Below are 19,532 nucleotides of genomic sequence, written 5' to 3'. Positions count from 1 at the left end.
AAAATTGATCCCAAAGTATCAACTTTTATTCCTGAAATCGCGTATACATACACACACACATACACACTTACACACATATACAAACATACACTTGCACACATCACACACACACACACACACATACACTTAAACACGCTATTAAATGTACACCATACACACACTTATACACACACACACACACACACACACACACACACTCTCTCTCTCTCTCTCTCTTCTTGCAGGTTCCGGCTCAAGTAATAGTAAGTTATTCTTTTGTTCCACCTTCCTCCAAGAGCAAAGACTATAGGACTGTCGCTTCCTTGCTCAGAATGGCACAGAATACATTATTATCTAAAGACTCTCCTCCAATAGGATGTGTACAGATAACTAAATTGTAATCTTGAATTAGCCTTATCTAATTAAGGATAAGTAGAAAGTAAATGATATCAAAAATTCCTTTTAAATGTCTACACGTGGAGCCATAAAACAAAAAAATATTGGGTCATTTTGACATCTGGTAAAGATGAGTAACTTGACAGTGCCGGGAAGAGCATCTCAGTGAAGGACTGTCTGGGTTAGATGAGCCTGCGAGTGATTTTCTTCACCAGATTCATTACAGTGGGATCAGCCACCCTAAATGTGAGTGATGCAGGTCATACTGTTTTGGTTCTGAACTCATTAAAAAAGTAATGAGTTGATACAAGCATGCATTAATTTGCTGTGCCCTGCTCTTAATTGTGAACTTAATATGAGCAGCTCCTTGAAGCTCCGGAGGCTGTGACTTCCCAGCTATGGTGGACTATAACCTAGAACTGGCCACCCAGTGAACCCTTGCTCTTTTAAGTCACTTTTGTCTGGGCCCGTTACTATAGCAACACAAAGGAGCCTGAGAGAGTAGGCATCAGTATGCTCAACACGATCTCTTCATCGTCAGCCATGAGACAGAACCAAACACGGGCCTTACCATGTGTTTGGAAATCAAATTCCCAACGTCCCAGTACAGCGTGGGGAGCGGGTCACCTGCCACACTGCAGGAAAGGGTGACAGAGTTCCCTTCCTCCACGGTGAGGTTAGGGGCAGCCAGACGTGCAGACGGTAGACCTATGAGAGAGAAAAGTGCACAGAAATGCACAGTTACAGCCAGAATCAAATGGCAAGACACACCCGCGTGCTCACAGAAGCCCGTTCTTGTTGTTGTTTTGAATTGTTTTGTTTTGTTTTTCAGGATCTCATTTAAGTCTAGAAACCTACCATCAGACCTACAGTTTGGGGGGATCGGATTGTCAAGGAGACCGAATTGGAAAGTATTTCTCAAGGATTAAACTCCAACTATGGCCATGTGAAAATCCTTCAACCAAAGTTAGAGCTAATTATTATGAATTACACTGACCTTCCCGTTCATACTAATGATGAGAACTTATATGAATCCTTATCACAATGAAAAATTGTGATGATTGTGAGGGGAAATGTGAACATTGCGCATATTTTTAGCATCTCAGTGGTATGGTTTTCCATCTTATGTTCCAAGAGCTCGACGGTTTTTATTCTAATTCCCGCAGTTTTCACTTCTTAGGCATCCCTCCTTCCAGGTGTGCACACTCCCCTTCACTGCCAAGAATCCCAGTACCCTTGACCTAAAGCCGGGCTGGGAGGGCTAATGGTGTGTTGGTCCTGCCAATCAAAGCAGCCCCCCTACTTTATTTGGAGGGGTTGTGTTTGCCCCAACAGTCAAGTCTCCTGGGACTGTGAAGAACCATTGTCTAAGAAGCAACTTGGAGGTCACAAAAGGAGCTACAATCGCTACTAAGTCACCTGCCATGATCCACACACAAACTCTTCGTTACTAAGCAACCCTCGCTGGCTAAGCCACTGTTCTTCAGTATTGAAGTCACGCTACACAATATATGTGCACAGTGTGTCTCATGGTGTTCTGACCACCGAGAAAGGACTCCCTAATAAAATCTTGCCTTCTTGGAATGCACCCTTCCCATAGTACCCAATGGAGAGGAATGTTACATCTGTTGGTGGTTTCAGAGAAGCCCAGGCTATCGTGAGTTTCACAAGGCAGTGAAACACACAACAATGGTTAAGAGCAAGCACAGGAAACAAAAAACAGGCCTTAGATATTAAGCCTTATTCATATGAACTGTGTGAATGAGGAAGCAGGTCAAGGCAGAATACCATTAAAGTTAATGATGTGGTCTGGGTAACTTCTTAAAAATATACATTGTCTTTATTTTGAGTCTAATGTGTAGTCTTGTCATTTAAGGAGTCTACAACCATACAGAAGTTGTTATTAAAAATAGTCAAGTTACGATGTGGAGAGTAGTGTGGCCCCACCTGGATGGCGCTAATTCCTGTCCCCAAGGGCACCCATCCATCTTATTTGCATTTCTTCTCTACTATTGATCCCCACCCCTCTAAATACGCTCACGCACCTATTTGTTGGCTCTTTGGGTGTAGAATTACCTGCTGCCCTCCTGCCAGGAGAGAGCCAGAGTCGACTCCATCTGTGCACCAGCCTTTCCCACATGCCCACTCCAGACTCAGCACAGCGCTGTCTGTGCATCTTTCCACATACTGCGAAGTCACACTTTCTACTGGGGACCTCAACTTTACCATGATATATAAACCTTATGGAGCGCAGAACTTTCTGAAACCCACAGAATCTACTCAGTTATATTCATATCATTTTGAGGAAGAGACCATTCCGATTACTCAGCCCAATGGAAGGACGGCTGGACATTGTCCCAATGCACTGCTTCAATAAGGGAAAAGTCTATAAATATTAAAAAGATCAATATGTAAGCCCGTCGTGTTTTCTATAAATTCCATAAGCCTCAAGTCTACCTGGAGCTCCTCAGAACCTTTCATTCTCTTTAGAGAATGCATCTCCAATTTTCTCTTGTGGAAAGAGGGTCATGTTGCCTGGATCATATAGAGCAAAAAGCATATTAACTGGGAATACACAGCAGGTTTTCGGCCACTGTCTGCCATACTGTCAGCCACACTCATGCACAAGTCACATTTTTCCTTGGTTTCCTCCGTGGACCACTTGGTAACTGACCTTCTGACTGTTACTACACATCCATTGGCCTTCTAAGCTCAGCCTTCTGGTGTTGCCTTGGTTCCAGCTTCCTTGTGTTTACAAACTCATTTACTGACTCTAGGGTGACCCTGGGAGCCAAACTTGTTACCCCTATAAGCCCCTCCCAAAACCCATCCCAGTTATGGAGCTTAAAGACGTCCCTTTTGGGTACCCCAGCTACAGTGCTTTGGGAAGTGTGCTTCCCTTTATGAGTGTATCTTTATTTTAGATATTCTGATCAGAGAAAAGTTAAAATGGGCTTTGGTAGGATATGTTACGTCATAATTTTAATAATTCGGGCATTTGTTTACGGTAGCAGCAATAGTAACGTTTGCTGGGCTCTCACTAAAGTAGCTGCAGTGCGTTATCGCATCCTGATACCTAACCTTGAAGACAAAAACTTTGCATTGTTTAATTAATGAATGTAAGTATTATAAAAGTCAAGCACACTGGGTGGTGGTGGTACACAACTTTAATCCCAGCACCCGGGAGGCAGAGGCAGGCAGATCTCTGTGAGTCTGAGGCCAGCCTGGTCTACAGAGTGAGTTCCAGGACAGGTTCCAAAGCAACACAGAGAAACCTGTCTCAAGACAAGCATATCTTTCAAATTCGCCCAAACCAATGTAGACTGAGACTTAGACCTGAAATGAAGGGCCTTTCCCACCACACACTACAGAACTCTGTCCTCTGGGTCTGCCCTCACTCATCTCTGTACAGATCATACATACTATATCATATCCATGGTCTGAGGGTTTGACTCATTTGAAAAGAGTTCTCTGCCTGTTTTGTGGAGGAAGAATTGGGCTCCATATTATAAACTAGTCGGTCTGCCCTGTCATAAGAGTTTCCAAAGGAATCTGTGCAAAACTGGCCAAGCTTACATCTTTCAAATGTAAAGTCCCCTGCAAATGAGTGAGCACCTGTCTCCAGCATTGATATGCTGGCCAAGACCCAATAATGGAAAAAACAATCTGTACTTGAAATATCACTTGAGTCTTAATTAGCACAATAGAAATGAATTGGGAAGCATGGATCGCCAAAGCGGGGTAAACCACTTGCCAGGCACCACTTTCTGGCTTAATAAGATTTGAAATAAGGACAAGCACATAGCAAAGCTCACAGGGCTTCCAAAAGCTGCTAGCACACTGGATAGACCTGCTAGCACACTGGATAGCCCTGCTAGCACACTGGATATCCCTGAGAACACACTGGATAGACCTGTTAGCACACTGACCAGACCTGCTAGCACACTGGGATAGTCCTGTTAGCACACTGTAATAGACCTGCTAGCACACTGGATAGACCGACTAGCACACTGGATAGACCTGCTAGCACACTGGATAAACCTGCTAGCACACTGAACAGACCTGCTAGCACACTGGGATAGCCCTGCTAGCACACTGTAATAGACCTGCTAGCACACTGGATAGACCTGCTAGCACACTGGATAGACCTGCTAGCACACTGGATAGACCTGCTAGCACACTGGATAGACCTGCTAGCACACTGAACAGACCTGCTAGCACACTGGGATAGCCCTGCTAGCACACTGTAATAGACCTGCTAGCACACTGGATATCCCTGAGAGCACACTGGATAGACCTGCTAGCACACTGAACAGACCTGCTAGCACACTGGGATAGCCCTGCTAGCACACTGTAATAGACCTGCTAGCACACTGGATAGACCTGCTAGCACACTGGATATCCCTGAGAGCACACTGGATAGACCTGTTAGCACACTGAACAGACCTGCTAGCACACTGGGATAGCCCTGCTAGCACATTGTAACAGACCTGCAAGCACACTGGATAGACCGGCTAGCACACTGGACAGACCTGCTAGCACACTGGGATAGCCCTGCTAGCACACTGTAATAGACCTGCTAGCACACTGGATAGACCTGCTAGCACACTGGATAGACTGGCTAGCACACTGAACAGACCTGCTAGCACACTGGGATAGCCCTGCTAGCACACTGTAATAGACCTGCTAGCACACTGGATAGACCTGCTAGCACACTGGATATCCCTGAGAGCACACTGGGATAGCCCTGCTAGCACACTGTAATAGCCCTGCTAGCACACTGAACAGACCTGCTAGCACACTGGGATAGCCCTGCTAGCACACTGGGATAGCCCTGCTAGCACACTGTAATAGACCTGCTAGCACACTGGATAGACCTGCTAGCACACTGGATAGACCTGCTAGCACACTGGATAGACCTGCTAGCACACTGGATAGCCCTGCTAGCACACTGGATAGACCCAATTGCAATACCAGGCCATCTCCCTTGTGCGAAGAGAACCACACTGAAGATGAGAAACAGGTCCCCCAGCAGACAGATGCCTCCGTATAGATGCTGTTGACCTGGTTTGTTCTGGATAGAAGTGTTTGCCTGCCTCATAAGCTGGACAGAAAAATAGCTTGTCAGAAACTAGGAACCTTGTCAAAAACGCAGCTTCTTTCCAGGTGGTATGGGTTGGACTCAGAGAGTTTGGGTCTCTAACATTCTCTTCACCCCACAGACCACAGCTTGAGTAGAAAGGGCTTATCCAGTGGGTGTTAGACAATTGTTCTGTAGCATGGAGGAGAGGACCTTATCCCGCCACTCGGCTAGCTTAACCCCCAAAATAATCACACAGAAACTGTATTAATTAAATCACTGCCTGGCCCATTAGCTCTAGCCTCTTATTGGCCAACTCTCACATCTTGATTAAACCATTTCTATTAAATCTGTAAAGGACCACTTGACTGTGGCTTACCAGCAAGATTCTAACCTACGTCCAACTCAGGCCAGAGATTCATGGCATCTGCCTATCTCTGCTTTCTTCCTCCCAGAATTCTGTTCTGTCTTCCCCGCCTACCTGAGTTCTGCCCTATCAACTAGGCCAAGGCAGTTTCTTTAATAACCAATGAGAACAACACAAATACAGATGGACCTCATACATAGTTGCTCACTAGGCTTTCACTCACTTCTACAACTGTTGTTCTTAAACTCAACAGGGGCCTGAATCTCTTCCTCCAAAATTTCCACATAGTGTGTTCTGGGAGAATTTAACACCCTAAGATGCCCTAGCACGTGCGGAAGGGGTGGGGGCATGAGCAGAGAGGAATGTGAGGTTAAAAGTAGCAAAGGAGAAAGTAAGATCTACAGAATGATGGTTGTGTGTAGCGTCACTTAACAGCCCTCTAAAGTCTTCCTCTAAAACACAGCAAAGCATGTAGCCACCATGCTCCGTCACCCCCCAGCCGACTTAAGGACAAGGCTGTTTCAACTGTGGTTTTGGTACTTTCCTTGAAGCAATTTGACATGATGTAAAAAACTTAAATCCAGTTTAAAATGTTTAAATCCAGATGACAAAGACTTTGAAAGCTGCTTATTCATTTTGACAATAGTAAACAACAGTGGTGGTTATTGTCTACTAGATTCTTAAAATGCACTGGACCCCATCTTCAATGTCCCCACAAGCTCTCTCTTCAGTCGCCCCAAATATCCAAGAAGACATTAGTATTTCCATTTCCTAGTGAGGAAAGCAGAGCTTAGCAAGGCTGCTTGTCAGCCCTCGCTGACCCCATCTCTGCCCACAACTTTCATCAGCACATGACCGGCTGCCTCCTTAGATCGGTCAGGCTTTGCTCCACCCCCTGATGGGCACAAGACTCTTAATATCTGAATAGAAGGTGTCGAGTCCTCAGTCGCTGGCCCAAAATATATGGATTGCACCTCTCTGATAAATGAGAAAATCAAGTCTCCACTGATTTGGATTATTAACTAGAAAGGTCACGGTCCTGTTGTATCACTATAAACCATGAAGACATGATGGTATGCCTTGTCAATTTGTTCAGTTCTGAGCTCTGTTCATTGGTTGTTGGGTTACCACTCATGGGTATAAAATTACCCAGTAAGTTAAGATTTTGTCTACATTCTATCTTTTCCTTTCTCCTTTCTTTTAAAAATTGTATCAATTTACTTTATGTTGAGTGATTTGCCTGAGTGTGTGTCTGTGCATTATGAGCATGCAGTGCCCAAGGAGGCCAGAAGAGGGCGTCAGATCCCCTGCAAACTGTTGTGAAACACCATGTATGTACACATGGGAATCAAGCCTGGGGCCTCTGGAAGAGTGACTGGTCCTCTTAACCACTGTGTCATCTCTCCAGATACCCCTTCCCACCCCCTTCTCTCTGTGCAGAAGGAACCATAGAATTCTACTTTGGAAAAAAACAATCTGAGCCTTCCTCTATCTTTGCGGCATACTTTCCAGTTTGATACCAAACAGTAACAACATATACATACATACATACATACATACATACATACATATACATATATATGTATGTATATATATATATATATAGAGAGAGAGAGAGAGAGAGAGAGAGAGAAACAGAGAGAGAGGAGAGAGAGGGGGTAGATAGATAGATAGATAGACAGACAGACATGAATGGAGTCAGCATAATAAGATTGATCTGTTTAGATGTAAGTGCTTATAGTATGATGCAAAAAAAAAAGACAGAAAATTAAAAATACATCTTCCTAAGCTCAAACTGGAAGTGACACATCTCAGCTTTTGTGAGTTGTGGTACAGAAGCGACGATTTTCAGATAACTCAGAAACAGGAACTCCAACAGCTTTGTCTGACATTCTAAGAGGGGTGGAGAAAAGCGCCCACCCCCTGAGGGCTTTGCTTCATTTTCAAAAAACCCTAATAAAGTGAAAGCAAACAAAATAAGACGCAGAAGCGAAGTGTTTGGAGGAAGACAGAGATCAAGCCTCTGAAGGCGCTTTCCTGATCTCTGCTCCGTGCAGAGTATCAGGACAGCTTTCCCTTTCTACTGCAGAAGCTGACAGTGTAGAACCATCACCAACTGAGCTTCCCAGTTTCCCATGAACACAAGATGTGTCCTGCTGTGCACGAAGCAGAGACGAGCTACTACAAACTGTAGCTGACGCTAAACGTAAATCATTGAAATAAATCATCGACATCAATTCAATCAGGGGAGCAAGGCCTCTCTTCCAGACCTGTGTGGACCTCTGCTGACCTTCGCCGCCACCCATCCTTATCGTGTGGGTGAGGCTTTGAGGAGTCCTTATGCTAAGTTTGGGGAAACTGAACATGGAAACAGTCATTATGGGTAACAACGACGCCACAGGCAGGTGTGATTTCCACCCAGCGGGCTGGCAAGGATGATCTAACAGTATCCACCCCGCTCCTCGACAGCAAGCCAACGTCCTTTACACCCACTACAGGGCCATCGTTCTTACGGTAACTGGCTGCCAGCGAGCTCAGATGATACACCCTGATATCAGAGCTATTCTGATACACCCGGAGAACTACCGCCTTTCCTAAGTTTACCATACGTCTAGAATGGACCATTGCTGTCGCTGTCGACACTTTCCGAAGAAGCCCAGGTAATATTAAGTCACAATTGTAGTATTTAAAATTGAAGTGCAAGTCCCAGTTAGCCAGAAGAAATTATTGAAAAGCTTCTATGTGAAAAAGACTGATGGGGTGTGCAGAAATTGAACAGAGAACATTTAAAATAACTGTATTTGAAACACTAAAAGAAACCAGTGCTGATGGCTCACGTCTGTCACACTAGAACTCGGGAGGCTGAGGCAAGAGGATGGCTGTGAGTAAGAAGCCAGCTTGAGCAGCATAGAGAGGACGTTCCTTCATCCCGACCCCGAGAAGATGAATCCGCACAACCCGCCAACATTAAGATCCATTTGTAGGATCTACTTTAGTCCTTCAGAAACCTGGTCCACTGCATCTCTTGCCCAGTTAATGCGGAAATAGCACGAACACACCTGCCACCTCACAGCTGATCATTTTTCTGAAGCTCGAAGGGGTTATGAAGAGAAACAGACCACAATCTATGCCACAGCATGAATAAATGTATAGTTATTCACTGCAGGTCGGGACTTGTGGGGCATTTGACCAGATAATAGTAATGGCGCTAAACCCTTACCCCTGCCCCTTTCTGGACTCATCGGTACAAAGTCACAAGGAGAGAAGAAAGAAGACCCTCTTCCATGCGATAAGAACAGACATGCCTCTGGAAACTTAGGGTGGCACTAAGAGTGAGCCTAGTGCCCTGGATACAGGGTTGAAGGTGTAACTGCCACAATAGACATCCCCACCCTCCCAGTCCAACAGAGGAAGGAAAAACGTCAATCCTCTCGTAAAGGGTTGAATATCACACACACACACTCCATTCTAAGAATAAGGTGATTTGGGATGGCCAAGATGGCTCAGAGTAAGGTACTTTCCTGATGACCTGAGTTCGGGCTCTAGATTCCTTCTGGCAGGAGACAATTGACTCCCATAAACTGTCCTCTGTCGTGCCAAGTGTAACTTGCAGACCCAGAGAGGAAACCTGAGCTGACACTTGGTAAGGTCACAGATACACAGAAAGAGTGGAAACTGTGGTGGGGGTCGGATCTGACCTGGGATCAGGTCTGTGAGCATGCAGGGAATTCTGCAACACAGTGATGGAAGCTGGGGACTCAGGGAGGAAGTCTAATATGTCCTCAAACAAAACCTACAGGGATAGGGAGTTCCACAGCACCCACGAGAAGCTGCAGGTCCAAGCAGGAGATCAAAGTTGGCCCAGGACAGTGACTGGCACTCAGGAGAAACAGATGAGTTGCTGCTGCCCTGAGGACCAGTTCTGCAGTGAAGAATGACACCTCAGCTTTATTGAGACTTAGTCCTCTCCTGCACTAAGCGAACCTACCAAAGGAAGGGCAGTGCATAGAATTTTAAAAGAAAAGGAAGGAAGGAAGGAAAAAGAGAGGGAATAAGGTAAGTAGGTAGGGAGGGAGAGAGGGAGGGAGGGAGGAAGGGAGGGAGGGACGGAGGAAGGGAGGGAGGGACGGAGGAAGGGAGGGAGGGAGGGAGGGAGGAAGGGAGGGAGGGAGGGAGGGAGGGAGGGAGGGAGGGAGGGAGGAAGGAAGGAAGGAAGGAAGGAAGGAAGGAAGGAAGGAAAAAGAGAGGGAATAAGGTAAGTAGGTAGGGAAGGAGAGAGGGAGGGAGGGAGAGAGGGAGGGAGGGAGGAAGGGAGGGAGGGACGGAGGAAGGAAGGAAGGAAGGAAGGAAGGAAGGAAGGAAGGAAGGAAGGAAGGGAAGAAAAAAGAACCAAAAAACCAATTCTGATGTCCAAGTCCTAGTATAGAAGCATCAAAAAAAAAAAAAAAAAAAAAAACAAATCTATTGAAAGAATTGCCAACTCTAGCTCAGGATGCATTTAAAACCAATAGATAAGATCAGAAATTTATAGTTAAAATACTAAATATGTAGAACAAAGAAAGTATGCAGAAAGCAGCAAGAGAGAAATACATGTCACATATAAAAGCAGGCTCACCCGAAAAGAACATTCTCAGCAGAAACCTTAAAGGCTGGTGGGTTTTAAGGTTTTTTTAAACCTTAAAATTTTCACACAATATATTTTCAGTCTCTGAAACCTAATGGTTGCTAACCCAGATTACCATACCTAGCAAAAATAATCTCTCATAATTGGAGGAGAAAAAAATTTCTTGATAAAAACAAACTAACGGAGCTGATGATCTCTTAGGCAGCGAGAGAAGACAGCTTAAAGACACCTCTGGGCTGAAGAGTAAGGTAAAGATTCCCAACAAACTACGGGAAAGAACAAACCACATGAACAGCAGTTACACAGAGGAGGAATACAAAACCCCAAACACTATTTTAAAAATGACAGAATTCAATATATACCTTTCAATAACTATAAATATCAATTGTGTCAATTACCCCAATCAAAAGGCACAGTCCAGCAGACCCAACTGAAAAATGACCCATTTACTTGTTGCCTCCAAGAGTGTATGTCTTCATCAAAAATGGGGTCAACTTTAGGGTGAAACGCTGGGAAAGGAATTCCAAGCAAACTGCTCTAAAAAACAAGCACCTGTCACTGTTCTGATGTGTGACAAAGGAGACTCAAATCAAAACCAGTCATAAGATACAAAGGTCAGCGCGTACTGACTCGGGGAGCAATTAACCCATGAAGAGCATAGTGCAATTCCAAATGCCTAACACACTGAACACGGAGCACCCAATCTCATAAGACAAGTGCTGCTAGACGTAATGACAGACAAACCCCAACACACTGAGGCTAAAGGGCCTCATCACCCTACTCTCAACAAGACTGGTCATCCTTTCACAGACGATTCTTAGGAAACAGCATTGCTGGTATCAAAACCAGGTAAAGACACAACAACAGAAGGAGAATTATAGGGCAGTTTCCCAATGATCCTAACTGCAAAACTTGTCAAAAAAGAACTTGCAGATAAAGCACATGTGCACGTTCAAAAGACCATTCACTGTGATCAAGTTGACTCCATTCCAGTGGCACAAGGATCGCCCAACATTTACAAATCAATTAATATAATACACCACAGAAATAGACTTGAGCACAGCAGTCTCGGAATCGTCTCCATAGACACAGAAATGGCTTCTGATGAAATCCAGCACGGCTTTATAACAAATGCCCCCAAGACGTTAGGAATAGGAAAAACATATTCCAACACACTAAAGGCCGTATGCAACAAACCTCTAGCCATCATACCAAATGGGGGTAATCTAAAGCATTTTCACAGTAAGAGTGAGTACTCATTCTCCCCACTACTATCTAATAGTACTTGAAGTATTAGCTAAAGCAATAAGACAAGAAAATAAAATAAAGTACTAATAAGACAGCAAGAAGCTCAACTCTCCCCATTTTTAGATAATGTAATACACAGGAGACTCTACAGACTTCGTCAGAAGACTCTTAGAGCTGATAAGTATTTTCAGCAAAGCAGCAGGAGGAAAAAACATTCAACCTCACTCACCATCAGATGCATGAAATTAAAGAATCTCTTCTACCTTGCCCCAGTGAGAATCACAGACATTAACACATGCTAACAAACACTGTCGAGGAGGTAAACAAAATGGAACCCTCACGCACTGCTTGGAAGGATATAGAGTGGCCCAACCTCTGTGGAAATAGCTACAGAGCCTCCTCAGAAAAAACAAAACCTAGAACCACCAAATGACCAAGCTCAGTCACATCTAGGTACTCACACAAAGATTCCAAGTCAGAGACAGCTACAGCTCATCCGTGTTTGCTGCCGTCTACACACAGCAGCTAAGTTATACAACACACCACGGTGCCCACCGACAGAAATGAATAAAGAGCCTTGGCCTGCTTTCCAGTTGTGCAGAAGAATGAAGTTCACGTCAACAGACCAATAATGACGTTAGGTGGATTGAGCCAGTCGCAGAAAGATGAGTACCCCATGTTTTCTCTCATTTGCAGGTACTGGATGTTGCATAAACACATAAAATCACGTAGATGACATAAACATCGAAGCAAAATTGTTCAAGAAAACAGAGTACTAAAGGATAGGAAGGGAGGAAGGGGACACAGACACAGAGACAATGCACTCAAAGTACATGGTATAACTGATTGAAAATGTCCTTAGGTGGCCCAGTAGCAGGTACAATAGATATAGACCAATGGAAATCTTAAATGTATTTTTAAACATTTAAAAAACACCATCAAGCAACATCTCCCAGCTCTCTCCCTGTGGCTTACTTATGTGTGTGTCTGAGTGTAGCAAGTGTTTCTGATGTCCCTTCTCTGCCATTCAAACAGGAATACACACCTATGGTGGTAAGAAAGGAAATAATTTTGGTTTCTTAAGTAAAAACCCATAGATGTTGTCTTTCCAGTATATTTCTGAATCACCTATTAATTCGCCTTTATAAACATTTTCAAATTACGTTATTTATCTCCTAATGCTTTTGTTGTTGTTACAGATGTAGGACACCATGTCATTTGCATCTTCTAATAATTTCTAATAAGTGGCAATACATGGAATTCAATACAATCGTTAGTCAATTGCTTGTAAACATTTTCTTTTGAACAGAAGAAAATAAAAAATTTAAGATGATAAAACACTAAGAAATGGGTGAAGAGATGCAGAGAAATATAAGTATTTTTCCTTTTTTGGTGCTATACATTCTAGACACAGAAAATGCACAGTGAAACATATGTAGTAAATGTTTTGGATTTATTATTTTTTCAAAAAAATTCAGAAGTGTACTTTGTAACTTTAAAACAAATTTTAAAAAAACCCAGAAACTAAAGATGAAACTAAATGAAAGAAAAGAAGAAATACCACAGAGAACTGAGAAAAGCATAGAAAGAGGTGCAATTATCAGATCATTAGTCGGTTTGCTATACACTGAAGAATATTAATAATCAGGACAATACACACTCAAAGGCCAGGCAGCACTTTTAAGAGTTTGCTGATATGAGGCACATAACTTGCTAGAGTGGTTAGTTATGGGTGTAGCAGACTCTAATGGGTCACATGAGAGGGAAGTCCAGCTTTCTGTGATGTCTTCCAGAGAAGCATGAAGAAGGATGCTGTGGGGACACCATGATAGCAATAATACAGGAACTGGGGCTGGAGAGAGGTTCAGCAGTCAAGAGTGCTTGCTGCTCTTCTAAGGACTGTGTTTAGTTCCCAACACCCACATGGTGGCTCACAACAATCTGTGATTCCAGTACCAGGGGATCCAACGCCCTCTTCTGACCCCTATGGGCACTGCATGCCTGTGGTGCACGTAATTACATCCAGGTCCATACATATACAAATAAACTTTTTTATTAAAAGTAAATAAAAATAAAATCTTTCTTTATAATGGGAAATAAGCCAAATAGCCTTCAACATGGAACACTTAGTGTAATTAAGATACATTTGACCACAAATGCTTTGTAATAGTTAGAATCTAATGGGCCTGTGACTACTGAGTTAAAATGATTATAAATTTTTTAAAAATGTGTTTTTATAGAGTACAGGAAAATAATTTCTATGACAAAATGTATTTCTATTACCCATGCAGTTGCAAATAAATAAAAATTCCCTGAAAACACAGATGAGTATGGAAAGTACAAACATGCTCCTCAGGAAAGCGGCAGGCACTGAAGTGTGCAAATTCACCGGCACAGCCCCAAATGTTGCTTAACAAGCACTGATAACACCACAATGGATCACAAATGTGGCCATTTAGTTCTAGCGTGTCAATAAATCCTCAGTTCCCTGCAAGGAGTGTGTGTGTGTGTGTGTGTGTGTGTGTGTGTGTGTGTGTGTGTCTGTGTGTGTCTGTGTCTATGTCTGTGTCTCTGTGTATGTGCCTGTGTGTGTCTGTGTATATGTGAAAAGGTTACTCTCAAACACCTAATTCATTAAGAACTGTGGAGAAAAACAAAAGAAATGAAAAATGTTGGGAACAGTGAACCCCAGATCCTGAATTTCTTGTAAACAACTTGTTTTCCCCTGCTCTAAGTGCCTACAGCTGCTCTGAGCATGAGACCCTCAGGAGTTCCTGATGGCAGGAGAGTGGTTCTGGTGGGTTTGAATGGGGCGTGGCTATCCCTATATAAGCTGCCCCTGAACACAATAAAGGGGGCGTTCTTGGGGCATTCTGGTATCAAGGATGGTCCGTGTCTCTGTCTCTGTGTGTTTGTGTGTTTCAATCTCCAGCCCCTTGCCCATTACATGAACTGTATGGTGCGCCACAGAAAAATATCAAAAATAAACTACGAAAAAAATAAAAAATCTATTTCCTTTGAACGTTCTTCTATTTGGATCTCAGAGGTAACCATACCAAGGACAGGTGACCTCTGAGCCCGTGTCAGGGCGTCAGGACCATGCAGCCACATTTTAGGATTGATAAAAAAGAGAGTTGATGTCGGGCAAGGACAAAGCAGACACCAACCGGAGGTGGTTCATGGGACAAGGGCCTGTGTCAGATGCTCTCTTCTGTGTTTCCTGGATCAGAAGGTCAAAACAGCTGTGGGGATTTGGGTGGGAGCCGAGTGAATCTCTTCCCCCTGTAGGAGTTTCTCTAGCGTGCACCGAAGCTATCTCTCATCAGCCGGGAATAGAGACCTACTAAGCTATAGAGACCTACTAAGCAATAGAGACCTACTAAGCGATATTAGGTATGCTGGGAGTTTTGTTTCATTCCTTTTTTTTTTTTTTTTTTTTTAGGTTGGCTGACAGAGAAGGCTGAGGGACGCTGGCAAGAGAACAGAGAGGAACTCCCCCATGAGGAGAGCAGAAGACTCTGCACCAGAGAGATCTGTGTGGCACGGAGTAAGGAGCAAGCGGTTATGGCTTTATTATCTTTATAAAATCCCCCTCAAGGGTAAGCAGCCACAGTGTTGGTTTTAATAAAAGTGGGACTGCAAACAGGGGCCTCTGAAGACAAACGGTTAACACACATTCCTGTAGACTCCGATCAGGTGCACATAATCTCCTGCTTGGTCACCAGTCGCCTGGCCAGAGCGAAGAGAATCGGTTGAGAGCTTGCCCTCGGAGCTTGCCCTCTGTTGGAACGACGGAAGCTGTGCCGATGGACTAACACCCACATGTGGGGGTTCTAGAAACAAGACACAGGGTCCTAAAATCCTAACCTTGACTCTGATTGTCCTCCTTGCGGGACATTAACTCTAACTGAGAGCTGAGTTTTGCCCTAAGGTGTCACTTTAAACTCTCTAGAAATGTTGGGGAGAATGGGAGCTTGAACCCAGACACAGGGACAAGCGGATGGAAGCACAGTCAGCCACAGCACAGTGTGGGGCAGCAAGGGATGCCTAAGGGACCGTGCGGGTTTGGACTGTGCTCCAGCTTAGACTCTATCCTCTGCATGGCCTACATGGGTGACCCGGGAGAGCTGTACTCCTCAAGGACATTTTCTGGGATACCTGAGAGGTGGATAGACGGATGGACAGATGGTGGACAGACCGGCAGACAACTCTACAAGGGAATTAACAGTAGACTTTTGTCCCCGTGTTCTTCCACATCAGCCATTCAGAAGCGGTGTTCTACTTTGAAAGAATATTCACTGAAGGTGCTCCAGGCTGGCTTCCCCGCACTGCCCGTAAACATCTGATTCACCAGACATATCCACAACACACTCTGTGAAGCTTGGGTAGTAGTTTTCTCCCCAGACTCACTACCATACCAAAGCAATTAGAATAATTAATTTACCCTAGAACCCATTGATCTAAAAATAAATTACCACAATTGGGTATCTGCAGGTTTGCCAGGGGGGTGTTCTTGCTGCTTTCATTGAGGCAGTACAAGTCCTGAGTGTCTGGGCTGCCTTTAGTCTCTTGGAGAGTCTTGATCCACATAATGTCGCAGGAACACGTGAATGGATTGCCCACCAGGACCCTACATGGAACAGAAATGCAACCCAATCAGGCTCCACATAAGTTTCAGCTTCTCTGGTATTTATGAATGGACTACAGGAGGAAAGCATCTCCGCCGCCAACCTTGGAAAGGCATGCCCACCTTCGTGGCATGACAATGCTTTTTATTCATCCCGGTATCTAATAACTCCTGTGCTGCGTTCTGTGCAAACACTGCAGAAGCTAAAAGCAGTGAAGAAATGCAGAACTTTGCAGATCCGAACAACACACAGCTACATCAGAGCGTCTCATGATGGGGGAGGGGGCTGCTTCCGTACATAAGTGAAGCTGCCAGTGATAATATTTTAGAAGCATTGACACACCTGTTTCTGACCAAGTTAGAGACTTAAGAGTTCTCAATTCAGTGGGCAAAGCAGAACCCGTTTGTCTCCGTTTAAAATGAAATTAGAGATATCGGAATCCAAGGCTGAGGTGCAGGAACCAGGAGACTGTCTCTCTAGCCTTTCTGCATTATACAACCAGAGTCCTTTTCATTCATGCAAGAAGGTTAAGGGCTAAGCTGGACGGAAGGAAGGTAGAGAACACATATGCACATCTTCAACCCAGTGGGGGTTTTGGGGTATGATTCGCTGGACTCCCCAGGCTGAGCTGTGCAGTCCTACTGCCGGAGGGTGTGGTAGACCTCAGCCATGCTGTCTGGATGCTTATGTACTACAGTGGGTGAAAGAGGAAGTGGTCAAGAGGAAAACAAAAACCACAAGGAAAAAAATCTTTAATGCTATTTATAATGCTCAGCGGCCTATTTAAGATGAATTCCATTTATGATAATGAACCTTTAAATGAGGCCATTTTCAATCGTTACATAGACGCTGCCTGGCGCTAACCACAATACTTAAGATTTCCTGAGGATGGGACCTGGCTTTGTAGCCTCGTTTACTCCTGTGGTTTTCTGATTGTGCTCTAAGAATCTCAGAGGTCCCTGGAGACTTTCCTTCGAGTTTCTTGGGGGGATGAGGGGGAAATGTGGTCATGGTGGACTGGCTTAATTTCTATCTGCTTGCACCCCTCCAAATATTCCGCCAACATCCAAACAGGATTTGATGTTATAAGACATGGAATAGCAGGCAGAAAAGACCCACCATTGGCTCAAAGTCAAGGCACCCAAGACATTTCCTAGAGTTCTGAGTACACAAATAGCTAACGTCTTTCTAAAATGAGGCTGTAATTAAATAAGTCAAATGGAAAAAAATGGAAAGGATTTTCAATTAGGAACGCAGGATGTTCACATGGCCGCACAGCGCACAGCGCACAGCGCCGGCAGAGAGCTGACTCTCTTCTCTCTTCATGTGGGAGCTGCTCTGGTTGGCCTGGGCACCCACCTCTCCCACTAAAGGATGGAATCCTAGACAGAATTTTCTCCCCTTCATTCTGACAGGTAGCCTACACACCGTCAGCGCCTGTTGAATGATTTGCTGTGAGCAAGCGGCTAGCAGGATGTTGAAACATGAACTGGAAAGCAGAACTCTGACTTTCCACTCATCCAGGAAACGTTACGCAGTGCCACCCAAGGCCTTTACATGGAGGGCCTTGCCCTGTGTCCCATACCTGCCTCTGAGGGGGGTCACGTCTCTTGCTGTGTGAGAAAAAGGCACACAATGTATGCCCTCACTCACAGGGGGGGCTAATTAAACTGCTCTCAGGCATAAGGTGTAGGGCAGTGGTGACTGGGAGCTGGGAAGGGTGGCGAGAGGGTGATGGAGGCCACCAACCGGGTACAAAGCCACAGTTAGGTAGAGGAAGTCACAGCATTCTACAGTAGAGTAGGCCTACTATATCAAACAGTAATTTATATTTCAAAAGAGTTAGAAAGTATTATGAGTGTTGAATATTTGAGATTTTATAAAATCATATATATGTATAATCAGTATAGGAGATATGTATAGATCCTTATATACAACATACAAATGTCAAATATGCCATACCCCCAATGAAATATATAACTAGTATCTATTTAAAATATCTTAAGGGAATAAACACTAGTGCTTCGACTCCCTGAAGTCAATTTATTCCAAATAATTGTCAGTGGTCAAGATTTCCACCAAGTAGCCCTTCTTGCTCATACAGCTATGCCCTCTCCACCAGGGGATACCCCTGCCTGCACAATGCACCTGAACATAGTGAAGGGCCCTCTTCCTAGGATGTGTCCTTGTCCTGAGCACCTAGTCAGATGAACACCCTTTTGGCATTAATTTGAGGACCGTGCCATCACCCCCAGTCTCTTTCCCACTCTGATAGACCAAAGCCCTAACCGCCCCCCACTGCCCCTGCCCACCCTCCCCCCGACACACACACACACTTTACCTCAGGATTCAGACCTGCCTTTTAGCTCTGCTGGGCATAGCTATTTCTGGCAGTATGGTTCTCTACTAGTTGAAGCAAAGAATTGGTCCAAACCCCATGTGAGCTGTTCCCAGACTCTCTCTGTGGAAGTGCCAAGGGACTCCCTGCTTGGGGCATCTGGCACTCAGATGTGTACACACCAGCCTGGATGTACCTGGCCCACAAGCTCACGGGCAACCTTGTCATATGTCAGCCTTGGAGGCTGGGGTTCCATTGTGGTTCCTTCTCTAGGAGACTTCATCCTGGTACTCAGAGCCCAAGCCACCTCTTAACCCTGTCACTGCCTGGAGCAACAGCAAGGTGGGGGACAGGAACCACCCCAGATGGGAACAGGGCCCAAGGACCATCCCACCTCGCTGATGTCTGGGAGCAGACCGGGCAGTGGCCCTGGAACCCACTTCCTCTGCCCTGAGCTCTGAAGATTCCCACGTTGGCTTTTAATGCATGACCACTCTTGCTCCACCTCACATTCCTGACTTTCCAGAGAAGAAAAGAAATCCTGAGACTGGTCCCCGACATGTTTCTAAGTGGTTAAGCTAAGGCTTCTTCCTACCCTCCAAGGTCTGTCCTTCCAGCCCCAGGCTTGCCTTGGCCATCCCTCAAGCCCCTGCCCACAGCAATGGTGGCCTTTCCTATTTGCCTCACGGTGATTACACCAAGAACCATCTGAGGTGTTGGCTGTCAGTCATCAACACATCTCAGTGTTTCTCCTATCATGTAACAGAAGAGGGGACTGGGACATAAGGGTACACACTGAGCACCGTGGTGGCCCTCAGAGAAAAGCTCCCAGAGATGGCAGGGGTGGAGAATGGTCTCTCCTCCACCATTGG

At 44.8% G+C, this 19,532-nt stretch overlaps 1 protein-coding gene across 5 annotated transcripts in view; it reads right to left on the bottom strand.

Moving 5' to 3' along the window:
- The window catches only part of Ntrk2 (neurotrophic receptor tyrosine kinase 2), a 340,618-nt gene that overhangs the window by 282,383 nt on the left and 38,703 nt on the right, over positions 1–19,532 (bottom strand). For all 5 annotated transcript variants that reach the window (XM_048447670.3, XM_085699633.2, XM_048447673.3 and 2 more), the window contains 2 exons: positions 16,170–16,324; positions 947–1,083 (listed from right to left, as the gene is read on the bottom strand). In XM_048447670.3, the coding sequence (XP_048303627.1) occupies positions 947–1,083; positions 16,170–16,324 (292 nt within the window). The remainder of the gene's footprint in view (positions 1–946; positions 1,084–16,169; positions 16,325–19,532) is intronic.

This window comes from Myodes glareolus, chromosome 14, assembly GCF_982192425.1.
Source record: "Myodes glareolus chromosome 14, mMyoGla1.1, whole genome shotgun sequence".
Taxonomy (NCBI): domain Eukaryota; kingdom Metazoa; phylum Chordata; class Mammalia; order Rodentia; family Cricetidae; genus Myodes; species Myodes glareolus.
This window is presented reverse-complemented; position numbering and strand designations above follow the sequence as displayed.